The following is a 19,695-nucleotide window of genomic DNA, read 5'->3' as shown; positions in this document are numbered from 1 at the left end:
AGCGCTTTTTCGAGAAAGCGCTGTAATATGCACACCCATATATGAAATTATGGGTAGGCATTTTACAGCGCTTTTTCGAGAAAGCGCTGTAATATGCACACCCATATATGAAATTATGGGTAGGCATTTTACAGCGCTTTTTCGAGAAAGCGCTGTAATATGCACACCCATATATGAAATTATGGGTAGGCATTTTACAGCGCTTTTTCGAGAAAGCGCTGTAATATGCACACCCATATATGAAATTATGGGTAGGCATTTTACAGCGCTTTTTCGAGAAAGCGCTGTAATATGCACACCCATATATGAAATTATGGGTAGGCATTTTACAGCGCTTTTTCGAGAAAGCGCTGTAATATGCACACCCATATATGAAATTATGGGTAGGCATTTTACAGCGCTTTTTCGAGAAAGCGCTGTAATATGCACACCCATATATGAAATTATGGGTAGGCATTTTACAGCGCTTTTTCGAGAAAGCGCTGTAATATGCACACCCATATATGAAATTATGGGTAGGCATTTTACAGCGCTTTTTCGAGAAAGCGCTGTAATATGCACACCCATATATGAAATTATGGGTAGGCATTTTACAGCGCTTTTTCGAGAAAGCGCTGTAATATGCACACCCATATATGAAATTATGGGTAGGCATTTTACAGCGCTTTTTCGAGAAAGCGCTGTAATATGCACACCCATATATGAAATTATGGGTAGGCATTTTACAGCGCTTTTTCGAGAAAGCGCTGTAATATGCACACCCATATATGAAATTATGGGTAGGCATTTTACAGCGCTTTTTCGAGAAAGCGCTGTAATATGCACACCCATATATGAAATTATGGGTAGGCATTTTACAGCGCTTTTTCGAGAAAGCGCTGTAATATGCACACCCATATATGAAATTATGGGTAGGCATTTTACAGCGCTTTTTCGAGAAAGCGCTGTAATATGCACACCCATATATGAAATTATGGGTAGGCATTTTACAGCGCTTTTTCGAGAAAGCGCTGTAATATGCACACCCATATATGAAATTATGGGTAGGCATTTTACAGCGCTTTTTCGAGAAAGCGCTGTAATATGCACACCCATATATGAAATTATGGGTAGGCATTTTACAGCGCTTTTTCGAGAAAGCGCTGTAATATGCACACCCATATATGAAATTATGGGTAGGCATTTTACAGCGCTTTTTCGAGAAAGCGCTGTAATATGCACACCCATATATGAAATTATGGGTAGGCATTTTACAGCGCTTTTTCGAGAAAGCGCTGTAATATGCACACCCATATATGAAATTATGGGTAGGCATTTTACAGCGCTTTTTCGAGAAAGCGCTGTAATATGCACACCCATATATGAAATTATGGGTAGGCATTTTACAGCGCTTTTTCGAGAAAGCGCTGTAATATGCACACCCATATATGAAATTATGGGTAGGCATTTTACAGCGCTTTTTCGAGAAAGCGCTGTAATATGCACACCCATATATGAAATTATGGGTAGGCATTTTACAGCGCTTTTTCGAGAAAGCGCTGTAATATGCACACCCATATATGAAATTATGGGTAGGCATTTTACAGCGCTTTTTCGAGAAAGCGCTGTAATATGCACACCCATATATGAAATTATGGGTAGGCATTTTACAGCGCTTTTTCGAGAAAGCGCTGTAATATGCACACCCATATATGAAATTATGGGTAGGCATTTTACAGCGCTTTTTCGAGAAAGCGCTGTAATATGCACACCCATATATGAAATTATGGGTAGGCATTTTACAGCGCTTTTTCGAGAAAGCGCTGTAATATGCACACCCATATATGAAATTATGGGTAGGCATTTTACAGCGCTTTTTCGAGAAAGCGCTGTAATATGCACACCCATATATGAAATTATGGGTAGGCATTTTACAGCGCTTTTTCGAGAAAGCGCTGTAATATGCACACCCATATATGAAATTATGGGTAGGCATTTTACAGCGCTTTTTCGAGAAAGCGCTGTAATATGCACACCCATATATGAAATTATGGGTAGGCATTTTACAGCGCTTTTTCGAGAAAGCGCTGTAATATGCACACCCATATATGAAATTATGGGTAGGCATTTTACAGCGCTTTTTCGAGAAAGCGCTGTAATATGCACACCCATATATGAAATTATGGGTAGGCATTTTACAGCGCTTTTTCGAGAAAGCGCTGTAATATGCACACCCATATATGAAATTATGGGTAGGCATTTTACAGCGCTTTTTCGAGAAAGCGCTGTAATATGCACACCCATATATGAAATTATGGGTAGGCATTTTACAGCGCTTTTTCGAGAAAGCGCTGTAATATGCACACCCATATATGAAATTATGGGTAGGCATTTTACAGCGCTTTTTCGAGAAAGCGCTGTAATATGCACACCCATATATGAAATTATGGGTAGGCATTTTACAGCGCTTTTTCGAGAAAGCGCTGTAATATGCACACCCATATATGAAATTATGGGTAGGCATTTTACAGCGCTTTTTCGAGAAAGCGCTGTAATATGCACACCCATATATGAAATTATGGGTAGGCATTTTACAGCGCTTTTTCGAGAAAGCGCTGTAATATGAGACCCATAATATGAAATTATGGGTAGGCATTTTACAGCGCTTTTTCGAGAAAGCGCTGTAATATGCACACCCATATATGAAATTATGGGTAGGCATTTTACAGCGCTTTTTCGAGAAAGCGCTGTAATATGTACACCCATAACTCATATGACGGGGTGCATATTACAGCGCTTTTTCGAGAAAGCGCTGTAATATGTACGCCCATATATGAAATTATGGGTGGGCATATTACAGCGCTTTTGTGAGAAAGCGCTGTAATATGCACACCCATAACTCATATGACGGGGTGCATATTACAGCGCTTTTTGTGAAGAAGCGCTGTAAAATGTGCATAACAAGCGCGCGTTGTATTTACATGTTTTATAGCGCTTTTATAGAAGCGCTGTTGTATCATTTACAGCGCCCGTTTCCACAGCGCTTATTTTTTTGAAAAAGCGCTGTAAATGGCTTAAAAAAAGCGCTGTAAAAGCCGTTTTTTCGCGTAGATTTCTTTTTTTTAAGGGGGTGCTAGTTTTAATGGGAAGCTAACATGTACACTTATGAAATTTTTAGTGTATAAAAAATATAAATTTTATATTAAAAATTATATATTTTATTTTTAAAAAATTACAAAATTATTTTTTAAAAGATAATTACTAATTGTACAGTCTTCAAAATATATGTTAGCATGATTGTTTTTAATCAAACAATAAAAATAAATGTTAATAATATATTTAATTGATTAAAATTTACATATTAAAATATACAAGTTTCATATATATATTTATTTATTTAGTGAGAATCATATCTATTTTAATCATTCAGAATATATTAAATAATATCTTAGTAGCATTATCCAACAGTTAATTAAACTACACAGAAGTTCGGTTGTTGAGTTGTGAATCACACGATAGTAGCACTCCTTCGTTGTCTGTATGTTTTAAATGGAAGCTGCAAGAGTTTGGTAAGTTAGGCAGATGAACCAATTAATTGTACCGTTGTGACAAATCACATTGACACACACACCACCCTGTTTTAATGAATCCTTCAAAACACATCATTCATTTTCAGATAACTGTCCCTTTCTTCTCTGCTTTGCACAACCATACCATTAAGATACACGCAAAATTACTTATCATAAACTACCCATTATAGACACATAAATCATTTCCATGGGACCCTTTGGTCACACATTTTTTTTTTAATTAAAAATGTTTTTTAAATTTTTTCTTTTTCAATTTCATTAGTGTACTATATCTCTTTTTAAAATAAAACATACATAAAAATGATAGTTAAAATATTGGTGTGTCTAATTAAAAAATTAATTCAAATACATTAATTTTTTAACTATTATTTATATTTATATTTTATTTTGAATAGAGTATATGCATTTGGTTAATTATTGTTGTGTAACTATGTGCCATGTGTTTCCTTTCATATCCTAAGTTTGTTATTCACAAAATCACGTTACTATTAAATTAGGTTACCAAAATGTTAAATATAGGCTTCTAGGTAAAAGGGTTTGGGCCCGTGCTCACCAAATTGATTAGTAAAAGAATGTCTATAGAGAAACTCTAAAATAAAATATTCTTGATTCAACGTGAAAAAACTATTCTTAAAAGAAAAAATTTAAAGAGTCAAATTAATATAAAATTTAATTATCGTTAAAAAATGCTAGCTGATTCAATCAGTTTATAAAATTAGTAAGACGAATTTTAATCACTTATAACTAAAATGAGTTCATTTTTAAATAATTTTTTTAATTTTTATTTATTTATTAATCATTTTGTTCAATCATAATTTAACTAATTAAACCTAATTAAAAATGGTCCTATCTTGAATCCAATTTTTAAAATATGCTAACGAGAGACAATATGAAAATATCCACAATTAAATAAATGATTTTATTTATTTTTGAATTTTGATGATTCATGTCATGTCTGTTTTAGATGTCACCATCATTATAATAAATTTAACCAAATATATATATAATTCCTTGCATCGTCCGTTCTCAAAATCCGTCCATCAACCACATAACAGCTGCCTTCCACTAACCATACACACACATTTCTTCTCTTTGTGGAAAATCACTGTATGTAGATTCTTAAAAATCATCCTTGATGATGTTTGTTTTGTGTTCAATATATATAAAAAAAAAGTGCTTTTAACTAACCACCTATATATGTCAGCTTGTCGGTTGTGTAGTCTACAAAAACCATTGGTTTAGCCAAACCATTAATCTAATCTTTCATTGGTGGATCTTGTTTTATTTTTCCTCTCTAATCCATAAAAGAAAAGAACCATTTCTTGATATGAATTTTATCTTTGCTTCACCTTTTGCTAATCTCAAATAGACCCTTTTGTTCCAATCATATAATGCTTTACTTCCTTATATCTTTTGTCTCCTTTGTTATCCTTTCAAAATCATTTACCAATAAACCACTCTCATCAAATGGGACAAAACTAATTTCAAATGGGTTTTGTGGAAAGTTGTTAAATTTGCTAGTAGCTTCTAGGATCAAAATAGTTAGCATAATTCCTTTTAGTTTTTTTCATTTTTCTCTTGGCATGCAAAACAAGACTTTTGTATCTAAAATTGAGCATGAGGAAAAGGAAGTTGAAGAGAAAGTTGTTTCTCTCTTGGATTTGCCTGATTTGCCCTTAGAGTGTATCCTTGAACACCTTTCACCAAATGAATTATGCAATGTTGCAAAAGTGTGCAAATCTCTTAAGAATAAGTGTAGAAGTGATTTTTTGTGGGAGAATCATATGAAGAGGAAATGGGGTAAAGTGTTTGGTGATGCTGCTTATAGACAATGGAAATGTCATGTAGCTTCTAGAAACAACAACATAGACGACACTTCAAATCATCACAAAAAGTTACTTGCTTTTCTTCATGGTTTTCTACCCTTCTTTTGGATTAAATCAAAATCAGAAAAAGACATAAAGTTAAGTCCAGATGATTCAGTTGCTGCTTTATATCTTTCTCTTGAGAATGGAAATTTTTGGTTCCCTGCTCAAGTTTATAACCGTGAGGTAAATTGGTTGCATGCACATGATTTTTTTAGTAGTAACAATTTTCTTAATTAATTTTTGATTAAAACTTATTAACAAATATTCTGCCTCGTAATTCTGTTTTTTGTGATTTTTTTTATGTAATTGTTTTAGAATGGTCATGCTGGATTCATGCTCTCATGTTATGATGCTCAACTTTGCTATGACTATAGAAGTGATACTTTTCAAGCAAGGTATGTGAAAAAAGTGGAATCCTTGAATTAATAGTTGAGTTTTAGGTGCCAATCTACTTGTCTTTCTACCTGTCCTATTGTCCTTTTTGGTTTAATTTTGAAGCTAACACCAAATGTTTAGACTTTAGTAGTTTAATCTTTTATTGGATCTCTTATTTCTCTAATAGGTATTCACCTCATGGAAGATGGACAACTGAGGAAAACATAAAATGGGAGAGGCTAAGAGTGCCACCTATTGAGTCTTCTCCACATGTTCTTCATATTTCTGACTGTTTAGATGAGTTAAAGGCTGGAGATCATGTTGAAATCCAATGGAGAAGAAATAAGGAGTTCCCTTATGGTACGTCTCATTTTTGTTGTTAATGTAAAAAATTATGTTCAATGCAATGTTTTGAATACCGAATTAAACGAGGCTTTAATTTGTTTAAACCAAGACAAACCGTAGTGAAAATGTCCAAATAACTAAATAATAAACAATGTTGATTTATTGTTCAACACCGGTTGAACAAACTGATTCGATTTTTAAAATATTGATTTGCTACACAAAAATATTATGTTGATGATGTTTCTCACATTTTTGGGCTAATTTCTATATAGTTATCTTTTACTAACCTATTTCTATAGTGTATATCATCTTTCTTAAACTTTTGTCAAGAACAAATATGAATATGAGTTTTGCCATGATATGTTTGATTATTCATGTACTAATTTTTAAAATGTTTTGTTGTAGGTTGGTGGTATAGTGTCATTGGTCATTTGGAAACTTGTCAAGGGGAAGGAAACCATTGCCAATGTCACAATAACGGTAAGAGTGTCCACTAGCACACATTTTTTAATTCTTCAGCTTTTTGCCTCTTAAAAAATTGAGTTTTCAATTTATTATTTGTTTGTAGTAAATTAAACAAAGTTCTTAATACCTTTTTTAAGTCCAAATTATGGATACAGTGGAATGAATTTAATTTATATATAATGTTACTGTCAATTAATCACAATTGTTAGATTATTAATAATATTTAACTTTTGTTAAAATTATTTATATATTTATCTACATGATTGATCATAATTTACCAATTATGTACAACTTTCATAAATTGAAAAATATGAAGAATAAATTGTAGAAAGATTAATTATGTAGCATATAAAGTAAAATTGAATTTGTAAAAAATAAAGTAAACTATTATATATTTGTTTGATAGATTCAATATTTTTTTATAGATTAACGTTTGTTTGTCGTTAATGGTCAAGGTTTAAACTGGATCTCATCATTTAATTCTTTCAAGTATCTAATTGAATTATTTGAATTACGTCTTAGAGACATATTAATTAAGTCTTATAAAAAATATAATGTTGATTTAGTGACTTGCGTAGAAGAGTTAGAAAATGAAGTGACAAAAGTTTGCAAGCAAATCAACCTCTTGTTCTATAAAATACTATTGATATTAACGATATTAATTATTAACATTTATTTTTGAAAAAAAATATTCGGTCTTTTATATAGTCAAAGTTGTACACTCATAAAGCATGGGTTACCTATATGGTTGAACTAATATTTCTAACCAAAGTTTTAGATTAATTAACTGACAAAAAAGCTGTTGCTGACAGATAAGGTGATTTTGGAGTTCACACAGTATACAGCTGGTTCTAGATGGAGACAAACCATAATAAACAGAAAGCATCATAGAGAACAAGGAAATGAAATAGAAGGATTTTATGGGGGAATCAGAAAGTTGCATAGCAAGGAGGAAATTACAAGGTGGAAGAAACTTTGGCCAACCAAAATTGTGGAATAGGATGATTCATTAGTTAATTAATAATAGCTTTAGAACTTTGTAAATCAATCATTCAACATTCCAAAAATGTGAAAGTAGTGAAGGTACGAAGGATTAGTTTGTCAAATTAAGAATGATGTCACTCATTCCTAACAATAGGTCTAAACTTGCAAAAATTACATTGGATGACTTTTTCAGTTTTTCTTTTAGTGTGCCACAACATAAACAATAGTGTATATAGGTTCCTCTCTCTATTCTACGATGGATGGTTTATTTATTTATTTTTTAATTATTCCAAAACAAATGGTTTATTTTAAAATTGTTCAAATTTTAATTTATTTTTTTAATTGTATATTTGATTAATATTATTTATATGATTTCTAATATAACATCTTTTACTATATATTTATGATATTAATAATATACTAATAAGATAATTTAATAAAAATAATGTTTTATCTCTTTTATTTATATATATATTTTTTGTAAAATATACTGTAAATATTACCATATATTTACACAAAAATGTGAAATATCGGATTCAAATATATAATAAGACGTTCAACTTAATAATTAATATTTTATTAATTAAATTAAAAATTTAAAACAACTTAAATTTTTATTTTTAATACGTGTAAAATAATAAAATGACTCACTTGTTATGGAACATGAAAGTAGTTATTTTTTTTGTTTTTTCTACTAGCTTTTGCTCGTTTCTTATGCAACATTTCTATGAGAGAAAAATAATGTTGTTTAACTTTTGGATACAAGACAATGCTAAACGGTGAGGGGAAAATGGGTTGGGGCTGCAATGCAAATTGACCCATCAATTCACGCTTGTTTATGAAGTCATCATCCTTTTGATCTAAAAAATGGGGCCAAGATGTTTTGTCTTGTTAGGCTCAAGAAAAAAATATAATATATATACATTGTATTGCATAATTTAAAAATATTTAAATAGATTTTAACAATGAAATTAACATAATTTTTTAGTATTTATTTTTGTAAATGGTTAATTCTATTTTGTTAAATTTTAATATAAGATAATTTAAATTTAAAAAATACTATCATATAGTCTCTCGAGTTCTTTTTACGAGATATTTAAGTTATAATTTAATTAATAAAAATTGATATATTTAGTCAATATATAATCCAATATTTAATTTTATTAATTTTAATTATAATTCAATTATCTTTTATACAAAAGAATAAATGTTGTATAATTGAACGGTTGATATTTAACCGATTGACTAGAGACGGCTTAAAAATTTTTCCTTCTAAAACATCATTGATAACCATATACCATAATCATGTAATATGGACTTTGAATGTAATCTAGCACCATATTTATCTCTTATTCTACAACCTTAAATGCAATCTATTTGTTAAATATAGCATCTCCTTAACTGCTTGGAATTTTTTTGACCGAAAAATTTAATTGATTACATTGACAATAGTTTGAGCAACAAGAAGGAACATAATCCAAATAACTAGAACTAGTCAAATATGGCAATCCTTGCTAGCAAGTTGCTATATTGACTTATCATCACATAAACCTAATTTTAAAACTTTAGATTGAATGATAACTATACAACTATTCATGTTGGGAGTATAATTCTGATATATCTATAAAAAGAAAAGAGCACTATCTACCACTTGTTTAGAATCATTTTTAAAAAGTTGAATACTCATTTAATTCTCTATTTTTTGAATTTTTATTAAATTCTAACTTCCAGTAATATAAAATTATCAAATCATAACTTTTTGATAGTGTATTTGAAAATGAGAAAACAACACATTAGAGATGGATTTACATTCACCTTTTAAAAATAACATGATCCATTGATAAATCCCTGACCAATTGTAATGCACAGAGAAAGGCCCAGACTTCACCAATTGGTGGAACATGAAGAGAAAAATATCATCAAACAGTCATAAAAGACAAAAATGGGTTTTCCTCGTTTCTTAAATAAACCCCTCAAATGCTTGCACTTGATTCAAATGAATTATGACATTACATACAAAAGTTTCCTCTCTCAATATTAAACTAAAATTTCATAAAGTTCTAACGTAGTTGTGATTTGATTCAAACGTTGCAGCTTACTTTTGCTTGGTCTTCAAAGTTAAGAAAACGCATAAAAAAATGCATCTGCAATCCCTTCAAAAAGATTAATTTGATAAAAGCAAAATCAACTAATTTATTGTTAGTATTATTTGCAAGCATGAAAGCCCAAAGTTCATTAGTCATTAGGCCTGCTGTCTATTGGTCATTGAGCCCGCCGGGTCTCTAGGTAGTTGGGTGGGTCGTCATAATTTTGCCTTAATACTTTTATGATGATTAAAAAAAATGTTTTTTTTTAATGTTTATACATAATTTATATAGTTAATTAAGAGATTAATTCCTATGTCCTTCCTCGTTTTTTTTACATACGTATCCAATCAAAATATGTTAAGTTTTTACATTATATATAAATTAAATTTATTATTTAATTGAAATAATTTTTTAAAAAATGAAGAATATTAAGTGAACACAATTTAAATTCTCTATCATTTTAAAATTTAAAATCAAAATACACACAAAAATACTTTATTCACATCTACCTAATAATGTAGTAGATAGACCTAGAAATCCAGGTCAAAAGATTCAACGGAAGCGACCACTTTTTACATGTCCGTTTTCAATTCGTATTTTCCATTCCTATATGTACACGTCAACTAACTATTATAGTTTTTTTAGGAACCTAACTAATTAATTAATTAATTATATCAAAGTATATAATAATTTTGATAAATAAGAAAAAAAAAACCAAAAAATTAGAAAGAACCGAACCGAATAGAGGCAAATTTCAAAGAAAAAAAAACCCCAAAAAACTGTGAAGAAGAAGAAGAAAAGGTCGTTGATTTCTGCTTCACTGCGAAGATGAACGGAGGCCCATCTGGTTTCAGTGCGTTAATTCTCCTTTCCCTTATCTCGTTTCTTCAATTTTCACTCAAACCATTTTGTTTTTCAGCTCTCTCTCTCTCTTTTTTTTTGTAAATTTTTGCGACACAGTGTTTTGTTTTACGATTTGCATTCAAATTCAAATTCAAATGGTTTATTATGTTTGTGTTTCAAAGCAAATGCTCCCGTCACAAGGGCTTTCATCATCGCCTCTGCGCTATTCACAATATTCTTTGGGATCCAGGGTCGTTTCAACACTCTGGGGTTGTCTTATCAGGTGCATATTTGATTTTTCTTCTTTTTTAATTGTTTTATGTAATTAAGTTAATTGTGTTATTTTTCAGTTGTATTTGCCACTTGATTTTGTGTGACAGTGATTCGTGTGTGTTTGGAATGAATTGAGTTTTTTAATTTTTGCCTCAATGTTTAGTTAAAAATTTTGGATTTATTTAAAATTGTATGGCATGATATGTCAATTTGTGATGATGTTATTATTGGATTAATCTCAGGTGAAATTTCAATTGGTGTTAATTTGAGATTCCGATTTATTTAACTGTTTCTCCTGGAGTAAGGGATAGTGTTATCAATAAACAAATCTGATGGGAGTATAAATGCTAAGATTTTATTTTATGGTTCTTGTTTTTTATTTGCTTTCCAGAGTATATAAATATATAAACAATAGAAACACTGGAACTATGACATATTTCACGCCATCCTGAACATATTATGCATTTACTATGTAGTCTTGACTGGGTTGTGTTCTTCTCGTTGTTGGCAGGATATTTTCGGAAAGCTTCGCTTTTGGAAGTTGATTATGTCCATATTTTCCTTCACATCAACGCCGGAGTTGATGTTTGGACTATATCTACTATATTATTTCAGGGTATTTGAGAGACAAATCGGTTCCAATAAATACTCAGTAAGTAATTTGTTAGTTTTTATTTAGGATTTAATTGCTATTGCTATATATATTTTCAGAACCAAGTTCTGCTTTCAATGTACCTTGTATGTGGTATGGAATTATCTGATGCACCCTTTATGCAGGTGTTTATTGTGTTCTCCATATTATCTTCGCTACTGTTTGAGGTATTTTCTGTAGCACTTTTAAAAGGTATATTGTTCTTTGTAATGCCTTTCACCTCTTAAAATTCGATCAATCTCTTTATATGCATTTTATTGTGATACATTTTACTCCATATATTTGGATGTTGATGTCATTTCTGTTGTGTTCATGTGCTGAACTTTCTTCATGACTAATTTTGTAATTGTATCATGTTATGATCCTTTGTTTGTTTGTTTTTTTGGCATTTGGTGAGCCTTCTCAAATGTCGACTTAGTGAGGAACATACATGGGAGGATATATGGTTATTTGTTTTTAAGGAACCTCCCTTTAAATGAAATGTTAATGCTGTTACAACTTCAAACTGTAAAAGAGGGCAAATTCTTGGTCACACAACAAGATATCTGTGAAAGGGTGAAGAGTTACTTTCACAGGTTGTTTATTGAAGGCCACAAGATAATATTTCCCTATGATAGGCTAATCACTAGAAAGGATGACTAGAACTAAACCTTTTACCCTAGGTTTGATAGGCCCATTACACATGTTTATAAGAGAAGGGGAAAATAGAAGGTGGAAGGAGTGAAAGCAGATGTTGATGGGCCCATGAAACAAGGCACATTAGTATACAATAAGGTGTTGTTAGGGGTCAAAAGGTCCAGGAGGGGCAACATGAAATTAAGGAGTGTTCCCATGATGAAATGTTTGGAGATAGAAACAATTCCTAGGCATACTGCAAACTAACATCTTTAGACTACCTGATATAAACCAGAATTTTAAGGTACACAACAGCAGTTTATTGATCTGGAATGAGAGCTTGAAGCTCTTACAATAGTGGAAAAACAAAGATAAACCAGAGTTCTAAGAACTCCTAAACCAGAGCTAAGCTCCTAACTAGAGAATTTCTTCTCCTAACAGTTTGCTAACAACTGTCTGAATGATTTTCCCCCTTCCCAACTCTCTTATAACAGAATTGTCTCTTGAAATCAGGGATGACACCAACTAACTTTTATTACCTCCTCTTCTACATCCTTCTAGAAGCTGTAAGTGTGTGAATTGGGCCCAATGATTGGATCATCAAATCTATTGGACCTTGGTGTCCTATCACCATCACATCTCCATTATTGTAAGAGGTGCCATTTTTCATCTGGCTCTGAAGTCAGAAGTGATTAGACAATTGACAAAATTATAAATAAATACCAAATCAACTTCATTTGAGAAGTCATCCTTTTAAGGTCTGAAAGGTTATCTTTTTAGTGATGATCCAAGCATTATAATATAAACAAAAAAACTAGCAACACACTCTCTAACACACCCATTCCTATTTGTTGAATTTTACATGGGACTCACTAAATTACGTGGGGCCTACATAAATTTGGTGGGTCCCATATGAATCTCAACCAATAGGAAGGTGTGTGTTATAAAGTGTGTTATTAGTACTTCTCATATATAAACTAAGGCTTTAAATCTAAACACCCCGGTCTAAACTTTCAATCCTCAAGTGTGAACCTGTTTTTGCATTCAAATCCAAACAACAATCAATGGTATATCAATAACCTGTCTTCTCCTTTACAGTGCTAAATGGTCCATACATATCATGTAGGAATTTGATGGAATAGTTTATTGTGGGTACCCTTTGGATACTGATTTTTTTATTTGATGAAGCAGTTCATTGCTCAATATTTCCTGATGCATTCATTTATGTGTGGCTTTGTGCAGCTTGATATTTAGGGTCAGTTTGCGAGTTGAATTTTGGAGAGAAAGGCTTTAGAGGGCTAAGTGGCTAAGTCTATATTTTAATATATATTTGATTTAAAAAAAATTTGAAAGAACAACATGATAAATGAGCACATAATATTATGTTTTTTTTTTTATTTTTTTTTTAAATATCAAATATATATGAAAATATAGACCTAACCCTTCAAAGTCTTCCCCTCCAAAAATCAACTCGCAAACACACTAAAGTTCTGGCTATTTATAATTTTAAATGACGTTCATGATTGTTTTGTGAAAGTTACATGTTCACCCTTTGCAGATCCTACAGCAACCCTAGTCACTCCCGGACCTTATGGCCTTATATTTGCTTCATTTGTACCCTTTTTCTTTGACATTCCCGTTTCAACACGGTTCCGCTTATTTGGTTTCCACTTCTCAGATAAGTCATTCATATATCTAGCTGGTCTTCAGGTTAGTAGAATATAGTTATTGGTGCTTATATAGCTTACGCATGTCAAGAACCATTCAACTCATGAAAACTAATTTATTTTATTGTAGCTTCTATTGTCTTCATGGAAAAGGTCCATCTTACCAGGGTTGTGCGGCATCCTTGCTGGTTCCGTATACCGTTTGAATGTCTTATATATCCGCAAAGCAAAGGTAATTTCATGTCTAATGTATGAGGTTTTGTTATCTTAGTTTTTAGCAACTATGTTTTTATGACCACAAGCTTTCTCAAAGGAATGTGGTTTTATATAATATATTGTCAGAATTTGTTGACAAGTGTAAATCAAAATCAATCTTACGCCAATTAATATCAGTTTTATAGGATTAATATTTGATAAACTACGCTGTTGAGTTGGAAACTTCTGTCATACATATCAAGCTTCTGAAATTTCTTATTAATTCGAGATTATTTTGTATTATGTTCACCCATTGATATTCTTAAAATTAAGATTAACATGAAATATTTCTCACTAAAAAATCCATGCCAACTATTTGATGCCACACTTATGGTTTTAAATTTTAAATAATTTGGCGAGATCAACATATTAATTACTTGTAGTTCACTAGTTGGATTGATTCTAGTCACTTACTATTTGAAGTTTTATACATGTATTCATTCATACATAAAACCAGATGTCACTTCTTGGCGCACAACCAATTTCAACACATTAGTGCAGTAGGTTAGATTTTTTAAGCTATCTTACACACATCTTGAATGCCAAATACAAACTATATGATCACGTATTAAACATTTTAAAGGCTGACACGCTAAAATCAAAATAATAATTACTCATACTTGATAGTCAGATTGATTGAATTTGAGACCTTTATATCCATGTGAAGTATGCATATTTTGAACATTGATTCTTGGAGGTAAATGCAAAATTTAAATCTTTGAAATATCATTGTAGATGCTAAATTTCTTGCTTATGAGTTCATTAGTTGATTGCCTCTAAGACCCCCTTGACAATTCATTTTTGCAATGCATTTTGTAACTTAACAAATCTATCTTGGTTCTTAGACTGGTGTTTTTCCTCTCTACTTTTTCCTATACTTTATACATGTAATCACTTTCAAGTTTCAACAATTATGCAGTATAACTTATAGATAAAGTGATTATGGAAGTTTTTGTTGTTACTTTTGTGTGCTTATTAATAACCTGCATTACATACAGTTCCCGGAGTTTATTTCATCATTCTTTTCACGAATTTCCTTGCCATCTATGGGGAGTCCGCGGCCAACATCAACAAGGAATGTTGTGGGAAGTGTACCCTCCTACCCAGCTCGCCAAATGGAGGCAAGTTTTACTTCATGCCTATAACTCTTATTATGATTTGATTAGCCTAACTCTCTTGACTCACATGACTTGCCTGAGATAAGCATGACTCGACTCGGCTCAATCCATTTCCACCTCTACAACCAGAGTAGTACATAATATTATAATAAACTTCTATGTAATATTAATATGGATTTTTTTTTGGCAGAGAAACTATCCAATGCATTCTGCAGTAGAACCATCCGAGGACTCAATCACGACCCTTGTTTCAATGGGATTTGACAGGAATTCGGCAAGACAAGCCCTAGTGCAGGCGAGAAATGACGTCAATGTTGCAACAAACATCCTACTAGAGGCACAGTCCCACTAATTCCATAAAACCAAAGATGGATTTGTTCTGAATTGATAGATGAAAAGGCCACTGCTCTCGAAAAATCTTGGAAATTTACTAATTATGATGTGAGGATGTTTGTGAACTTGTGGCATTCATCTTATCATCCTCAAGTTCCTATTGAGGATCATTTTTTCCACCTTAACTTTAATCTTTAGATATATCCATTTTAGTACTGTTGTTAATAGATCAATGAGAATTAGGAGCTTGTACAAATCACTAGAAACAATATGGAAAACATGCGTATCCTTTTTTACCAGATATTGTTCTATGCAGTTTGTTAAAGCACAGACATTAACAATGTCACTCTAATGAGTTCTGCTTACTGTCTACTATTGAATTTTCATGTATTATCAACCAAACCCCATTCACATACAATAATATTATTAATCTGAAAAGAAAAACTTATATCCCAAGGGAAAGGTGATCTCCTTGTATTTTTGTTATTTATTAAATTTCCCATTTGTTGAGGTTTAATTTGGTTTAAAAAAGTTCAAGATTAAGCCTTAGGTGAAAAAACCATCCATTAATGTGACTTTTTCGTTTCGCGGAGAGACATTTTGATGTGTTGGAACACGCTTTTAAACCATATTCCTTTTTTTTTACATTTAGTCTGTGTTAAGACTCTTTAGAATAACAAAAAATTTGACTTTCTGTTTGAAAAGTACGCCGGATGAATGTCCTAGTATTAAATTCTTGCGACTTTAAATACAATACATTCTTAGTGTAAAAAAGTATACTATCAAATTATTGAACACCAAAATAATTTTAATATAATTTGTGACAAATGAGCCTTTAAAATTCATTTCATGAAAAAGAGTAAAATATAATATTTATAATTTATTAAATTGAAATAATTTACTTTATATATCTATTCTCTTTATTTTTTTTATAATTAATAATTTTTTATTGATTGTAATGAAATTTTTATTTTTATTTTTTTAACGATATTTATGTCATTTTATATATACACATTTTTTTTCTATTATAATTTCATTTCATTTTTTATAAAATATCAAACTACTAAATAATCAATTTATTTTTTATTTTTTTATTTTTTTATCACTTTCTTTACTAAATAACCAACTTATTTTTTATTCATTTTCTCTTATCACTTTCTTTTTTTTCATTAATCAAATGAAGTGTAAATAAGGTAGGAACTAAGTTGTCTCCATTTAATTTTCTCATAATTAAAATTTATTTTTATTTTTTATAGAGATAAAATTGAGTGTTATGATTTTTCTCATCAACTAAAATAGATCTCAGTGATTTTGTCATTCAATAATTTAAAGATTATTTATTAGATATTTTTATATATAAAAAAAATTAAAGTTGTTTGTGTTTCTCAAACATAATGATAATCAACTTTTTCTATTATGTATTAAAAAAATAATTTTTATGAGAAACTACTCAAAATAATTTCTCATTTTAAATGATTTTTAGATTATTTTTGGATTCTGATTTTTTTTAAGCTATAAGAAACAAATGCAAACTCTACAAACTGATTATTTTTATTAAAAAAGTGATAATCTTACCCGAAAAAATATGTAATAAATGAAATTTCTACTCTTTTATAAATATCTAAAAATCAATTTTTAAATTATTGAAGATCAAAATTATTTTTATATAATTTTCACTTAAAATGCAATGAAAGACACTAAAAATATAATATTTATAGTTTATTAAATGGAAATATTTTCTTTTATTGTTACAAAATTTATTTTATAAATTTATTCTTTTAATTTTTCTTTTATAATTAATATTTTTTATTAATTGTAATAATTTTTTTTCCTTAAACACATTTATGTCATTTTATAAATACACATATTTTTTCTATCATAATTTTTTTTCTGTAATACTAAAGTATTAAATAACCAACTTATTTTCTATTATTTTTTTTTGTCACTTTTTTTTTTTCTTTTCTCCATCAATTAAATGAAGTATAAATGAGATATAGACTAAATTGTTGTGGTATAATTTTTTCAAAGACTAAAAATAACTTTATTTTTCTCATATCTAAATTGCATCTTTACTAAAAAAAACAATTAATCCACTCAGCATTTGACCTAAAGAGAACACCAAGGCTACAATTATTTTAAAGCGAAACAAAATATATCTTTTAACAATTTAATTTTGATATATCATCCTAGCACTTACCCAAAGACAGTGGGCCATAGAATTAAATCAGATATATTTTAACTTAGACGAATACAAAGTTAGAAGTAAAGTAAGTTTTTTTGACCTGCATTTTGCCCATATATATAGACATGGATCCACCATCGGATATAAGATATTACACGTGTAGATAAAACAAATTGAAGTACAAATGATACAACTTAAATTATGTGGAGTATAAAGCTCTCAAGAATAAAAATAAATGCAAATGCAAAATAAAAAAATGAGATGTTGGAGAGAAATGCCATTCAATCCAATTATGTAAAATATTGGAAAATTTTACTCTACCCCACATTTTATGTAAATTATTTATTTTATCATTACTTTTCTTTAAAAAAATACTTCTCGTACCCTAAAATAATTAAATCAGTGATCATTTCATATATATTACAAAAATTGTATAAATAAAAAAAGAGAATTCTACCTTTTACCAAATTATTTTTATTATATTAATTAAAAAGAAATATATTAAAAATCAAAAGGGTTCTTTATTTTGGTATAATTTTTTTATGCAAATGAGTTAATGAGTTAAGGGAGTAATTTTTGTTTACTATCCCAATAAATTCGTTCTAGAGTTTTCTGAAATACAAATGTATTTTAAGAAATTTAATTTTGTATTAAAGAAATTTTTTTAAAATTTTTTTGAAATGCATTTACATTTTAAATATATATATATATATATATAAATCATAACCGACCTATTAAGCAAATTTTTTATTCCACGAAAGGTCTCAAAATATATTGGTACTTCTTAAATTTATTATTATTTCGATAAATATTAAATCAATTAATTTTATTATTGATTGTAAAAGAAATATTATATAATATTAATTTAATAAATTTAAGATATAAATATCAATTTGAAAATATGAATGAAATTATTTAAAATTATATATAAAAAAGATTTTATTGAAAAGGAAAAAAAAGATTATAGATAAATTTGTCAAAAAAAAGTAAAATTAAAAAATTATATATATATATATATATATATATATATATATGGTGGACAAACATCAAGGATTGATATACATTTTGAAATGAAAATTCAAGAGATTTTTCTTCGTCATTTTACATTCAATAGATAACCTGAATAGAAGATGATGAGTTTATTTTCAAATGCAAATTATTTAATGGTCTTATTATTATAAGTATTTTTACAAGTAGAATGACTAACAAAATAATAGAGATTGGAGAAATATTAGTTATAAATTGAGAAATCATGAAAAGAGTTACATGAGTTCTTCATGTCGAATGATTTCTATCAAATAAATTTTCTATAATTATCAAGTAAAGTATTAATAATTTATTTATTAACTTTTAGAAATCTTATTTTCTACATAAGTTTCACATTGTGTTGCACCAACCCTAATAATAACAATTAAACTCGTAACAAAATACAAAAGATAGTAACAAACAAACTATATGTTAGTAATGATACGATTATCAAACAAAAAAAAATCCTATTTTCAAGTTTTGATTGAGTCGGAAATCAGTTTTCAAATTTCAATATCCTAAATATTTCAACATCTTATTGTGATACTTCATAATATCCAAATAACCCTATTCCATCTTCTTCTTTGAAATAAATTAGTTTGTGTTGCATATAATACTGAAGAAACAGAAGATTCGCTCAATAAATTTTTAACATGAAGTATATTTTAAATTTTTTAAGAAAAATTTATAAGTACTATATAACATAAAGTAATTTCGTATGTAATCTTTTGATTGACTGCAAAACTAATTGTTTTAAATAATTTAATATATATAGATTGATATACTATTGATTATTGATTGATGATTTGAAAATAGTTTAAAAATTAAGTTTGATTGAACAAATTATTTTAAATTAAAATAATTTCATAAAAAATATATATTAAAATAAAATTTGAAGTTAACAAGAAAGATTAATGAGATATTTGGTAATAAAATAAAAAAAATAAAAAAATAATAAATGATTTGATTCTAAAGGATTAATGAGATTAATTAAGATAATCTGAGTTTGAATTTTAGTTTAAATAATTCTCTGTTATA

General features: G+C 29.3%; 2 protein-coding genes across 2 annotated transcripts; both read left to right on the top strand.

The window, feature by feature from the left end:
* Nucleotides 1–4,816: 4,816 nt before the first annotated feature.
* LOC101502625 (F-box protein At2g26850-like) lies at nucleotides 4,817–7,890 on the top strand. Its single transcript, XM_004493338.4, has 5 exons — nucleotides 4,817–5,620; nucleotides 5,753–5,832; nucleotides 6,000–6,172; nucleotides 6,563–6,637; nucleotides 7,435–7,890. Exons 1-5 carry the CDS (start codon nucleotides 4,961–4,963, stop codon nucleotides 7,620–7,622), a joined length of 1,176 nt encoding a protein of 391 aa, XP_004493395.1. The 5' UTR covers nucleotides 4,817–4,960; the 3' UTR covers nucleotides 7,623–7,890.
* Nucleotides 7,891–10,386: 2,496 nt separating this feature from the next.
* LOC101502314 (rhomboid-like protein 20) lies at nucleotides 10,387–15,795 on the top strand. The gene is made up of 8 exons (XM_004493337.3): nucleotides 10,387–10,546; nucleotides 10,719–10,819; nucleotides 11,321–11,461; nucleotides 11,587–11,653; nucleotides 13,635–13,786; nucleotides 13,874–13,975; nucleotides 14,997–15,119; nucleotides 15,307–15,795. The coding sequence occupies exons 1-8, from the start codon at nucleotides 10,522–10,524 to the stop codon at nucleotides 15,466–15,468; spliced, it is 873 nt and encodes a 290-aa protein (XP_004493394.1). The 5' UTR covers nucleotides 10,387–10,521; the 3' UTR covers nucleotides 15,469–15,795.
* The last annotated feature ends 3,900 nt before the right edge of the window (nucleotides 15,796–19,695 follow it).

Source organism: Cicer arietinum, chromosome 3 (genome assembly GCF_000331145.2).
Source record: "Cicer arietinum cultivar CDC Frontier isolate Library 1 chromosome 3, Cicar.CDCFrontier_v2.0, whole genome shotgun sequence".
NCBI classification, from domain to species: domain Eukaryota; kingdom Viridiplantae; phylum Streptophyta; class Magnoliopsida; order Fabales; family Fabaceae; genus Cicer; species Cicer arietinum.
The sequence above is the reverse complement of the archived record's forward strand: the minus strand, read 5'-3'. Positions and strand labels throughout refer to the sequence as shown.

Excerpts from the sequence above, each read along its gene's own strand:
- LOC101502625 (XM_004493338.4), top strand. The coding sequence starts at position 4,961 with ATGCTTTACTTCCTTATATCTTTTGTCTCCTTTGTTATCCTTTCAAAA. Across the intron at positions 6,173-6,562 it reads AAATAAGGAGTTCCCTTATG|GTTGGTGGTATAGTGTCATT; the intron begins GTACGTCTCATT and ends GTTTTGTTGTAG. Across the intron at positions 6,638-7,434 it reads TTGCCAATGTCACAATAACG|ATAAGGTGATTTTGGAGTTC; the intron begins GTAAGAGTGTCC and ends TGTTGCTGACAG.
- LOC101502314 (XM_004493337.3), top strand. The coding sequence starts at position 10,522 with ATGAACGGAGGCCCATCTGGTTTCA. Across the intron at positions 10,547-10,718 it reads CGGAGGCCCATCTGGTTTCA|CAAATGCTCCCGTCACAAGG; the intron begins GTGCGTTAATTC and ends TGTGTTTCAAAG. Across the intron at positions 13,787-13,873 it reads TATATCTAGCTGGTCTTCAG|CTTCTATTGTCTTCATGGAA; the intron begins GTTAGTAGAATA and ends ATTTTATTGTAG.